This window comes from Emydura macquarii, unplaced genomic scaffold (genome assembly GCF_026122565.2).
Source record: "Emydura macquarii macquarii isolate MOO-44397 ecotype Brisbane River unplaced genomic scaffold, CSIRO-AGI_Emac_v2 contig_1253, whole genome shotgun sequence".
In the NCBI taxonomy this organism is placed as follows: domain Eukaryota; kingdom Metazoa; phylum Chordata; order Testudines; family Chelidae; genus Emydura; species Emydura macquarii.
The window spans coordinates 12,002,036-12,014,532 of record NW_027131390.1 but is presented as its reverse complement, the minus strand read 5'-3'; the positions used below and the strand labels follow the sequence as shown (position 1 = coordinate 12,014,532).

The 12,497-nt window shown below is 40.7% G+C and overlaps 2 protein-coding genes across 2 annotated transcripts; one reads left to right on the top strand and one right to left on the bottom strand.

Moving 5' to 3' along the window:
- Positions 1-71: 71 nt before the first annotated feature.
- NDUFA1 (NADH:ubiquinone oxidoreductase subunit A1) lies at positions 72-2,057 on the bottom strand. The gene is made up of 3 exons (XM_067548169.1): positions 1,865-2,057; positions 1,307-1,396; positions 72-213 (listed from the first exon to the last, which is right to left on the bottom strand). Exons 1-3 carry the CDS (start codon positions 1,964-1,966, stop codon positions 193-195), a joined length of 213 nt encoding a protein of 70 aa, XP_067404270.1. The 5' UTR covers positions 1,967-2,057; the 3' UTR covers positions 72-192.
- A 390-nt stretch (positions 2,058-2,447) lies between these two features.
- UPF3B (UPF3B regulator of nonsense mediated mRNA decay) lies at positions 2,448-11,763 on the top strand. Its single transcript, XM_067548168.1, is given in 12 exon segments — positions 2,448-2,636; positions 3,010-3,116; positions 3,272-3,378; positions 5,208-5,306; positions 5,939-6,049; positions 6,639-6,682; positions 7,528-7,716; positions 8,071-8,088; positions 8,231-8,391; positions 9,282-9,424; positions 9,427-9,593; positions 10,596-11,763. Coding segments are annotated over 12 exon segments (1,422 nt in total). The 5' UTR covers positions 2,448-2,507; the 3' UTR covers positions 10,743-11,763.
- Positions 11,764-12,497: the final 734 nt, after the last annotated feature.

Genomic DNA, 12,497 nt, shown 5'->3' with positions numbered 1-12,497 from the left:
ATGGTTATAGTTGGCTGTATTATTTCGCATATACACTTTTTAAAATTATACCAATAAAATAAGTGCAGAGATCAACTTTCATTTTCAGGTTTATGTGCAATATATAACACATTGCATCAAATAAAATGCATCATCACTGGAGCTAAACTGCTTTGTACAGGAACTAGGACTCTTCACTCAATGAGTTTCTTCTTAGTCAATGTTGTCCAATCCCTGAAAAATAAAAAAGTGAAACTCCTAACTATCCATACAGAACTTATACCAATCTCACCCCGTTTGGATTTCTCAGAAAGTGCACATAACAATTTGCTACTCTTTTTCTAAATGATTAAAAAATGGGAGAAAAGAGAATCACTAAAACACAAATAAGGATGAGGTGGTAGCACTAGGCAAACGGTACTGGTAGCATCACAGAAATTACAAAGGAAAGAGACCCACTATATCAAGGCTACCCCCTGGCAAGTTATACTATTCCTTCCTATTATGGCTAAAGGAGATCTGAAAAGGTTTTTCAAAAGGAATGTACACACACACACCCCTTATTCTTTATATTAGACATTTAGGTCTTGTCTGCCCAGGAACTCTATGCTAACTGCAGAACCAGTGAAATGACATCACTTTAGTGGAGAGTGAAAAGCTGAGCAATTCAGAAAGAGAGGAATTTTGTTGCTATTTAAAACTTGTTTTTATTAACCCCTATTTCACTTCAATGACTAAATAAGGTTCGGAGAAAGGACATAAATTAAACATTTGCCCCCTTCTGCTAATGTAACAGCTCATAATACATGTGCTTAGAAACATCCCAGAGACACCTAGAAAAAAACAGACAAGGCCATTTCTAATAAAACATTCCAGGCTTTCTTTGTATGGTATAAATAAGCAATAAATAAGGTCATTTTTCAATCTTTAAGTACTAGCAGTAGCAAGTCTGCACTGAAAAGATCAAGTGAGGATGAAAAAACACTAAAGCTAAAAGAGTCAAGCTTAGGGTTTGCAAAGAAGAAAGCATCCAGATTTGAACCAAACAAAGCAAGTCAGTCCATTGATTAGTTGCAAGACAATGCATTACAAATAAGGACTTGTTTTCTGCTCCAGATGGCAGGCTACGTTCTACCCTCAGTTCCCTTTTAAGACTGGTGACTTTATACTGAATTAACAGAGAGCAGAACCCAGCCAATAGCCAGGGCTCAATGCAGAGAGTTCAATGGGAGTTTTCAACCCCTGTTTACTGAGGGGGTTGGATTTTGCAGAGTTCAGCTGCCTTGTATTTCTAGATCTGCTCAGTGCTAGGTTTGAAGAAGTGTACCTTGGACCGGAAGTATTCATTAACGCCAGACACCCGCCTGTCTCTTTCCATCAGGTGCCACTGGTAGGGGTAACGTGCAGTTCTCTTCTCCTGCACACAGACACAGAGCAATACCTCAGCGCAGTGGGAAAAGGGGGCGTGGCCACGACAGAGAAGGGAGCAGGAGGGGGGCCGCCCAGGAGACAGGCTCGTGCCAGCTGGCCGGGACACGAGCTTGTGCTCAGAGACAAGGTCCCGGGGAGCTCCTAGGCCCGCGGGTGAGCGGAGGAGCGGCGCTGCTGGCCTCCAGCGCCTCACTCAGCTCCAGCACCCAGGGGACGAGCGGGAAGGAGGCAGCACGAGCGATCACGGACCCAGCCAGTGCTTCACAGCGGAGCCAGCCCCACGTCAGGCCGCTGGGTGACCGACGCTGCTGCCGCCAGGCTACGAGGCGGGCGGGCCCCGCTTATTCACTGCAAGCGCGGTGCAGGCAGGATTCCCCCCCCCGCCCCACTGTCGCCCCCCCCCCCCAGGCCCAGGCCCCGCCCCTTCTCTCCTGGCCCCGCCCCCGGCCCTGACCTTGCCCCCGTTCCAGTATCTGTGGATGTGGGTGAGGGACACGCCGGGGATGGTCAGGAACAGGCCCATGATGGCCACGCCGGGCAGGATCTCGTACCACATCCCTGCGGCGTTTGCTGCTGCTACCGCCGCCGACGGTTGCTGCTGCGCGAGAGAGCAGCAGCCCAGACTCAGAGCCGCAGTGCGCACGCGCACAACCATTTGTGCGCGTGCGCACTTGGCCCGCAGCACAGCCTACCCGTCATGCACCGCCACGGCGGTGCCCCCGCCATTGCTGCCGAGGCAAAGGCTGCTGGGAGTGTCAAGGGCGATAGGGCGGGGCTAGGTCCCCTCTATCCTTCCTGACTCGGCATCTGACGCACGCTCACCGCCCCGCTAGGCCAAAGCACGGGCGGCGAGAGCGTCCCATGGCCCCGATGACCTGAACCGCTAGTAACCTCCGGGGCATGCCGGGAGCGGAGTCCGACACCTCCTTCAGCCGCAGTGCATGCCGGGAGCGGAGTCCGGCCCCCTCCCCCCACGGCGCTGTCTGGCGTGCCCTTGGTGGCGGTTCGTGGCCCTTTAAGGCTGTAATCCCGCGAGAGGCGCAGCGGCCAATGGGGAAGCGGGGGTGTGGTTCGGCGGGGCCGCAGCGCAGGCCGGGATGAAGGAGGATAAGGAGAACACTAGGCCGCGGGAGAAGTGGGCGCCGGGGGGCCCCCTGGACACCAGAGGGGGCGGGGAGCCCGAGAGGCTTGAGCGGCCGAAGGACAAGAAGGAGACGCTCAGCAAGGTGGGGGCGGGGCGGTATGACAGGCCGGGGCCGTTCCGCCTGGCTGGGCCCCGCGGCTGGCACTGGTAGAGCGGCCCCTCCCCCCCCGGTAGAGCTTCCCGGGGAATGTGTCAGCGCGGGCGGGGCGGCACCGGAACCACTCGGGCCATGGGGCTGGAACGCAGCCTTCATTGCCTCTGAATGCCTTGGTCGCGTCACTCAGCCCCGTGCCTGAGCCTGGCCCTGAGCCTGCTCCCGTGGGGCCGTGCGCAGGGCGTCTTGTCTTTGAGTGGAGCGGGAGCAGGCTCAGGAAGTTTCAAGTAATACATCTGAAATGAAGTCAGGGGCGGGCGGTCATGTTACACTTTAAAAAAACAAACCCATTTGTGTTCAGGTGATAATTCGACGTCTGCCGCCCAGTTTGACCAAGGAGCAACTTGAAGAACATCTTCAGCCTTTGCCCGAGCACGACTATTTCGAATTCTTTGCTAACGATTCCAGGTACAAACCCTTCAGGTTTCAGTTGTTTGTTGTGGAATTGTAATCTGTCAGAGCTGTCTTTTAATTGACATTGGTCTGTAGTGCGTATTGTTAAAATCATCAGCAACTAGCCAGCTTCATTTCCTTACACATTGCTATTTTTTGTCCTTCTGCAGTTTGTATCCTCACATGTTTTCCAGAGCATACATCAACTTTAAAAACCAAGAAGACATAGTACTGTTCAGGGATCGCTTTGATGGTTATGTTTTTGTTGATCACAAAGGCGAGTAAATTTGGTTATATACAAAATTCTTTGTATTAGATGACTTTTTGGAGATTGTCAGGTAATTTATTCCCTTTTTTCCCCTTGTTTTTAGTGCCATAATTATACTTGGCATTGTATACTGAGATCAAAGAGAGGGTGCATGCCCCCACAGTTTATACATTAAAATTCAGTTTTTCTGTTAAATGCTATAAAACCTAATAGGGATAAAAATATTTCAGTAAATAAAAATAACTAAATGAGCAACTCTTTCACCTGGATTTAATGTTATCCTGCACTGTTTGTACCACATATTTTGTACCATTGAATTAGTGTGTGAGCCAAAAGTGAACCTGACTAGTATTTTTCATTGATCAAATGGCTTGAACTTTACTATGAACTTTAAACATAGGAATTTACAAAATATCACTTTTCAGTATAATTTCAGCTGTTACCCCATCACAATAATATGTAAAGAAAAAATAATTCTTTACCTGATAGTGTGTCTCTTCCAGATTATAGATGAGTGCAGGCATTATAGATTATGTGGCGTTTGTTTTGTTAGATGCCTGTGCTTAGTCTTTGTGATTGGAGTGACTAGATGTTTCAGTTAACTCATTGGTTAAGTATCTAAATATTTGATCTCCACTTATGTCATTGTTTTCTAAATGCATGTAGTCTTTTCAATAAACTTCATAATTCCTTTTTGTAACAGATTTTAAATACAGCTTAAAATAATAACAATAAAAAACCTGTTCTAAAGTAGCATTAGTGCTAAATTTTCTAAACAGACTGCATAGGAGGCTTGCCAATCCATTAGTAATTTAATTTGTGTAATGTATGTTTATCTAACGATATACTGAAATGCCACTTGTATGGTTTATTGGGTGTATTCAGCACCTAATACTAAAGCTTATTTGTGTTTTTGCTGATATTCTCTAACAAATGTATATTGTGGGTGAAATTCTGGCTTTATGGGTGTCTTGCTATTGGTTCCAATTGACTTCAGTGGGGCCAGAATTTTACTCTTAAACTCTTGTTTTATTTGGGTATTTATACATACGTATTTTAAAAAATTTTTGACTCTTCATCTTCCACCAATCAGCTGCTTTTTGTGACATGAGGTTATTCAAAAGTTGTTGAATGGCCAGCTTCATGTTCCAAGCATCAATGTAAACTAGCTGGATTCCCTGAAATTACGTTTTTTTGAAACATGGTAATTCACTGCATCTATCTTATGGAATCCATGCAACTTACTGCCTTGGGGGTCTTTCAGAGAAAACGTTGAAAACCACGTTCTTGTCTATTCTGCATGGACTTTTTTGTCAGTCCTATTGGATTTGTGAAGAACAGAGATTTCCTCCAGCCCCTTGTTCCTGGTTTAAAATATCCCCTTCTCTCCTCCTCTCCCTCCCCTCCCCACCCCCAATGAATATAGTAGGGGTTGTGTGGAAAAAACAGTATGTGATCTTAATGAATAAATATCAGGGTGCTGAATTAAGATTGCCTGGGCAACCTTAGCTCTGGCATTTTCTGGCTTTTGAGTGCTACATTTTGCAACTTTAACTTTCTTTTAATGTAGTTTTGTATGTATTTTGTGTGTGGTCTGGAAAGTGCTTTGAGACCTTCATGTGATGAAAAGGCTATAAATAATATTATTATATATTTATGGCTGACTACATGATGCATTTCATAACCGCCATCTATTTATCTGTTATAAATGACCCACTGTTTCTCTACCAGCCCCCCCTCCCCCTGCAAAAAAAAATATATATATAATACTGTGTCAAGAATTTAGTGTTTGTTTTTACCCTTGGTGCTTAAACAGTTTAACATTTTACATTTAACAGGTCAGGAGTATGCTGCCATAGTAGAATTTGCACCTTTCCAAAAATCTGCAAAAAAGAAGAATAAGAAAAAAGATGCCAAAACGGGGACTATTGATGATGGTATAACTACTAGTGTTGTTTGTAGTATGCATGCATACATGGTGCATGCAATCTGATAACAGAAATTTGAACTTATTTTGACTGTGTGATGTCATAGTGTAACAATTTGATACTAAACACTTAACATGCAACAATTATATTTGTTTTTGTTTTTTTTCAAAAGAACTTGCTTACTGCACTTTAACAAACTGACTTATAGTGTTATTGATATTATGATAGTACCTAGTGGGCCCCAGGCAGGGGATCAGATCCTGTTGTACTAGGTACTGCACGCACATGCAATGAAAAGATGATCCTTGTCCCAAATAACTTTTGCAGGCTTAGTACACTAGCAGAAAAACAGACAACTGCAAAACCAGTAAAATAGCTTAATAAGCACACTGTGGAAAAAAGTTGTTACAATCTTGCGTTATTACTATTAATTATGTACTTTACAAAATATAACCAGACATGGTCCCTGCCTCAGTTTAAGATTTAACTTGGCTAAAGACAGACATGGGACAGGAGCTCATTGAGGCTTGTGTAACTCATTCTTGTTCATTCATAAGTTAAAAATGCTGAGTGACTTGAAACTCCCAGCAGAGGGGTCAGTGTATGTGTATTCTGCGGCACAACTTGATCTTTCTTTACAGACCCAGAATATAAGAAGTTTTTGGAAAGTTACAGTGCGGATGATGAAAAGTTAACATCTACTCCTGAAACACTACTAGAGGAAATAGAGGCAAGAAACAAAGAGTTAATAGGTATGAAAACTGATATCTTATATATATGAGCCTCTTCTCACAGTATAGGAAAACCTATAATGTACAATATTTTGTAGGTTTAGGACTTTTGATCTTTGGGGACTTTACATTCCTTTTGAGGTTATATGATATAATTAAATCTTTAGACTAATAATGCTAGTGAAGGTCTACTTAATTCTTCCCTACTTTAGTTCCTCTATTTAATTTAAATTGGATATAGTAAGCTTCCCCTCTGCCCATCCTAAACCGTTGTGTTATGTGCTGTTAAGCAGATGTGTTCTGTTGCTGTGGTGGCTGCATTTCAATGATGGGTGTAATGGCTCATTTAATACTAGAACTATGGGATGTAAAAAGTTATGTAATTGTAAGTTATGACTCATTTAGTTTAGCTAAAATATTACATGAGATGATATAGCCATTTAAAAGCATATGAAGGGTATATATTTCAAGAGAGAAGTTGTGGTAGAGGTAAGACTGAAATTGAGCAAAGCATAATATAAACCGAGAAGATAAGTCTTTCCCATCTAACCATGAAAACATATCTTTATTTGTAAAGGCAAAAATATTTATATTCTTAATATTTGTTTAGCTAAAAAGACAACTCCCCTTCTGAACTTCTTGAAAAACAAACAGGTATGATTTCTCTGTATAATCTATGTAGACTCTTTTTTGCTTACAGTTTTTGATAATTTGCTCTTAAACAACTTGTGTACAGTGATGTCTGCATAATAAGATTTTTTTTATTGTGGTAAATGGATCTAAAGATCTTGTTTTAAATAACTCTCCTAGAGCTACAGAAATGTTCAGGTAGGTGGGAACATTTCCTGCTCCCTTACCTCCTCAGAAGAAAGTTGTGGAACTAAAAAAGGGGGGGTGGGGAAGAAATGCCCTACAACTGTTTCTTCTCCTATTGGACTGCGTGCTGCTGCCAAACTGACTCCTTATCCCAAATGCTTGAAGCATGAACCCAGGTTATGCCAAGTATATTTAGCAGGATTGGTATCAAGCTATATTTTGCTTAACATGGTGGTTAATAGCAGTCCTTGTTACAGTGGAACACTAAGCCATGTGAGCTGCAACTGTGTGATAGGCAAGCCATATTCTATTTAACATATGAACTTTGAATAAAGTTGTAGCTAGCAGGGCTTAAGGTGATTTGTCTCCTATGAACCTAATGTTCTTCCAGATGTGGTTATCTTTTGATAGTGGGTCCTGGTGTGTGTTTTCATTTTAACTTCAATTAAAATGTGGGGCTAATGATTTCTGAAATATACATAGTAATGCTGCTCCAGTGAATTCTGAAGTTTTCAATAAGTTGCTTAAAAGTAAAATACAAAGGGAAACAGAAATGTTTTATAAAAGTTGTATATGTTGGGAAATGTTCTGTCCATCTCAGGACATGGTATCTTACGGAACTTTTTAAATGAACTTTTTCTAATGTGGAAAATGTATGATTTTCCTCCCCTTCCTTCTGCCAGAGACTGAGAGAGGAAAAGAGAGAGGAGAGGAGAAGAAGGGAATTGGAAAGAAAAAGACAAAGAGAAGAAGAAAGGAGGAAATGGAAAGAAGAAGAAAGAAGGAAGAGAAAAGAAGCAGAAAAACTAAAGAAGGTGGACAGATGCCCAGAGAAAGAAAGGGACAAATCAAAGGACGAACCAAAGATTAAGGTACAATACAAGTCATTGTTTTCCTCCCCCTTTCCTGTAAAAGTTGCATACATTTTGAGAGAGTGTATGCATTGAATACTTCTCAAAGAATAATTCATGATCTGATAGGAGTAAACTGGAGCTATTTCATAATGTTCATGCTTTTGTTAAAATACAGTGAGGATTTGAACCCTGATTAATTGCTTTAGTTTATCTTTATTAAACAGTTTTCATTGTAATACTTGTGTATATGCTTTTGGTCCCCAGAACATATGAATTTAATATAATCTGGGTAATGATATATTTGATCTTGTTCTCATATGGTAAGGGGAAATAAATCATATTCTGAGGTTTGGATCTTTATTTTATTTATAGACACTACCTCTGAGCACAGTGAGTATGGAAATAATTACATACATATGTATTTCTCACATGACACAGAAGTCTCTTCAGCCTAGACTAACTGAATTGTACTGTGTTGCAGAGTAGAATTAAGGTGAGCTTTTTTGTTTAAATAAAACTTTTTTCTTCACAGCTACTTAAGAAACCAGAAAAAGAGGAAAGAGACTTGGAGAAAAAGGAAAAGTCCAAGAAACTGGAAAAAGAGAATGTGAGGGAGGAAAAGGCTGCTGGTGCACTAAGCAGTATGTCAGCCAAACGATCTGATGGGGAAGCTAAAGAGGAGAAGGCAAAAAAGTTAGTCTTCCAGTACTTAGTATATATGACATACCAAAAATTACTACTTTATATTACTCATGATTGGAGGGAGGAGAGGAGGGAGTGGACTTAAAACTATTTCATATTGGTTCATTTAATAAAACATTAAACATTTGTCTAACAATAAACCTTGGACTTTCAATTGAAGAACTTTACAAATGGAGCCCAGCTCAGGAGGCAAAGCTCTCGGGCAAAGATGGCTTTAAGCCACCTCTGTGCCCTCAAATTCTGGGTCTGGCTTTGGGCTTGCATAGTCTCTAGCATAAAAGAGAACAGCTCCATAGACTGCACTTATAGCAGCTTTGAAGAGTATAGGGGTCACTCTAAGGTCCACAGTAGTCATAGTGCATATCCCTTCAGAGGTCCTGGCAGGAAGGAAAACTGCATAAGGGCTGCCTGCACTTAAGGAGCTACTAGTTTGGTGGATGGAGTGAAAGTAACTTCCCTGGTTCCAATCCTTTGGTGCCACCAGAGAGGCCAGAATATAGTCCAGAATGATGGCTATGTATTGCAATAAGTAATCCACACAACATCCATGTGGGTGTGGATTTCCCACATGTGTCAGAGGAATGAGGCAGAGATTTAAGTAATTTCCAAGGCCATGGAGGGAGTTAGGAAGTCCCACCGTTCTAGTTGCATAGCTGACTGTCTGTAGCGCGCTCTCTCATTTTCAAGAATTACATCCTCACTTCAGTTATTTCTGTATCTGTAGTCAAATATGACTGTAGGCTTCTAGGATATTTTAACTCTTGTCTAAAATCTACAGATCAGTGTCTGGCAATATTGTTGCAAATTTGGAGCTGTAATATTGATTACATAAATTTGTGATTTTGATTATCCAATCTTCTAAACTTATTTTCTTAAAGCAGATCTGAAGATGAATGTGGAAAAGAGTACAGGGACCGGGAGAGAGACTTTGAAAGAGAGAGAGACTATGAGAGACTGCAGCGGGAGAGACTGAGACGCCAAGATGAAGAGCGTCGTAGGCAGAAGGAACGCTTTGAAAAAGAAAAAGTTTTAGAAGAAAGGAGGAGGAGGTGAAAAAGGAGAGAGACTCATTCAGAGAGAAAGGAAGGAAAAGTGATCTTACAGATTTTACAGGCAACACAGATAAATCAGAGAAAGTAACCAAAGATGACAAAAAAGAGGATGCAGCTAAGAGAGATCGCATCAGAAACAAGGTGCTGGGTCTCTTTAAAGTCACACACAGTCTATGAGGCCTAACTTACAGTTTTTATGGTAAATGTTAGTTATGGGGAGGATCGTGCTATTTCTTGCCTTTTGAAATTTTTCCTCCCTCATAGAATAATTTAACTGTAAACTTTGCCATCAAGTATGAGGAAAAAATAGGCAGATTTTGTAAGCTTGCCGCTACTAAGCTGAACTTTTAGTCTTGGCAAATTTCTTGTTGCCTTATGGAAATTACGGATAAATCTAGCTGTTACTGGCAAGTTCTGAACAAAAGTGAATAAATGTCTGTCCTAGTTCTGCCAGCAGATAAAGGTAAAAAAAACCAACACAGTGCTTGTGTCACCAGAGAATTGATATGGTAGGGCCAGATTCTTGCAGATGCTGCATGTGTGTTAATGCCAGAAAGTACATATCTGTATGTGAGAATGATATAGCAGGCAGTCACACCCATTATAACTTCTCCAATACACTGCAGAGACTGCTGCATCAGATATGAGAGGCATAGCACAGTCACATTAGTATATATGATCTTTCTACATTCAAAATACCCCCAAAATATGTATCCCTTCCATTGATAAGAACACACCTAAATTAAATGTGCTTTAATTCTGCATTTTCAGCATCTATGGTGTTGTGTTCGTGTTAGAAATTTTTCCTTAGGAAAAGTGAAAATTTAATTACAGAAGGAGAAGCTTTGAAATTGGCTTGTGTTCTTGAAGAGGACACACTGAATTGCTCCTTAAAATATTATCCTTGTGAATGCTTGGAAACATTTGGGTACATAATCTCTAAAGCAACTTTCTCATCTGTGCTATTTGAGCAGTTCTATTTGTCATTGAATTTGTGTTCTGGGTGTCCCTGAATAATTAATAGTATTTTGGGAATGTCTGAAGTGATGTGTGGGGGGTTTTATGTGTTTTTTTTATATCATCCCTTTAGAAATGATAGGAATGAGTATGATATGCTATCTAATACTTTCTGATTTGTTTCAGGATCGTCCAGCTATGCAGCTATACCAGCCAGGCGCTCGAAGCCGAAGTAGACTCTGTTCATATGAAGACATTGCTACAAAGTCTATGGACCAAGGAGCAGATAAAAAGCAAGAGAGTGAGACCAGTAATACAAAAGAGGAGGAGTGATTAGCATGCAGGCCTTACGTGTTCTGATTATCCAAGCAGCCAAAGAGCATGTACTACGCAATCCAGAAGTGCCTTCAAAGAGAAGGGAACAAAGGAAGAAAAGGGGACATTGTGTTGTTGGACGTTTCTGGTTAAAGCACCTCAGAATTTGAAATGTATTCTCATTGTTATTGGAATTTATTTTCATATTATCAGACTACAATGCAGAAGAAAAGGTTTTCAGTATGCAAAGTAGAAAAGATTTTTGTGGCCTTTATGTATGAGAAATGTGAGTCATGTGATCAGGAGGATGACACCTAGATCTAAAACCAGAGTTTTTTTTGTTTTTTTTTTTTAAAAGCAATCCTGAACCAGTGTTTTGCTCTTCTTCTTAAGTGCACCAACTTAACACTGCAGTTTTGCTCAAAAGCTAACATCTTATATTGCTATGCTGTGTGGTGTTCGGGCCTGAGACTACAGTAGTTACAAAGAAACAGTGTAATTTTAGCACTAAAACAGAAATTCTCAGACTATGCTAGCTGGGTCATCAGTGGTCTGGTGGAGCTTTTCCTGGTGGTCTGCAGAACAAACTTTTTTGAGATACAAGCAACAGGAAGTTCAGAAAGAGGGGGAAGAGGCCTTATAAGGAATCTTTATGTGGGAAGTGGATTACTGAATTAAATAGTTGAACTAAAAGGTTGCAGTGTAGGAAGTTTTGTTTATATACTGGATATTTTTCTCTTTTTTGACATTATGTAATGTCTACCTACCTACACTGAAACCATTTTTTTAAATTCAGTATAGCTGTGTAGAGCGTCTGATTCTTTTCAAGCATTCCCTCTTGTTTTCCGTGTCTTAAAAATAGGAAACTTGCCATTTCAGTCTCTGCTTCATCTTTCCTGATCCGTTGGAGAGTTATTTCATGGCCCAGAAGAAACTTCACCAATAATAACTCCTCTTTAAGCTAGCAAGTTTTAGCCTTAGCTATTTTGTACTAAAACCAATAAAATATCTGAAAATATATTAAAGGTAATTTAAAGTATTTGTCTTCAATATGACTTTTCTATTTGGGCACATAACATAGCTAGCTTTATTTCATGAACTGTATTTATCCTGTTACCAATATTACACATTATTTAACATTGTCAAATTGCCCTTAGTGCTCCTCTGAATTCCCATTTATAAACCACCTCTACTTCTCTCTGCTCAATGGCCTGACAAAATGTTGAAATGGGCCAAGCCCAGGTGAGGGAGCCTGTCTAGCTGCCGTGTTGCTTTATCGTGCATTCAATTACGCTGTACTGTGACAAAATGGAGTGCAGGGGAGTCACTTGTGTTATGTTCCTAACTGTAGCCATAGAGATTAAAAGGAACAGAATTGATTTACCATCAAAGTATGCCATGCATAAAAGCCGTGGAACACTGTTATCACTCATCACAACTCTGCCCATGCTTCACTGATAAAAATAGGCACAGATTTATAATAGTATTTAGTCATTAACCACTGCAGCCAACTCCTAATGTAAGTGATAGATTCTCCTCCTTGATGTCTTCACATCTGGATTGGTTGCCTTTGTGGAAGAGATGCTTTAGACAAACACAAGTTACTGAGCTCAATAAAGAGATAAGGGTGAAACTAAGTGGCCTTACTCAATTTAAAAAAATCCTTGGACTCTGCTAAGAACAGCAGAGAATACTAAACTAATACATCACTGCAGCTAAATTACAGTGCATAATGATACTTAATTTAAAAAAAAATACTGTAAGTAGAGAGAA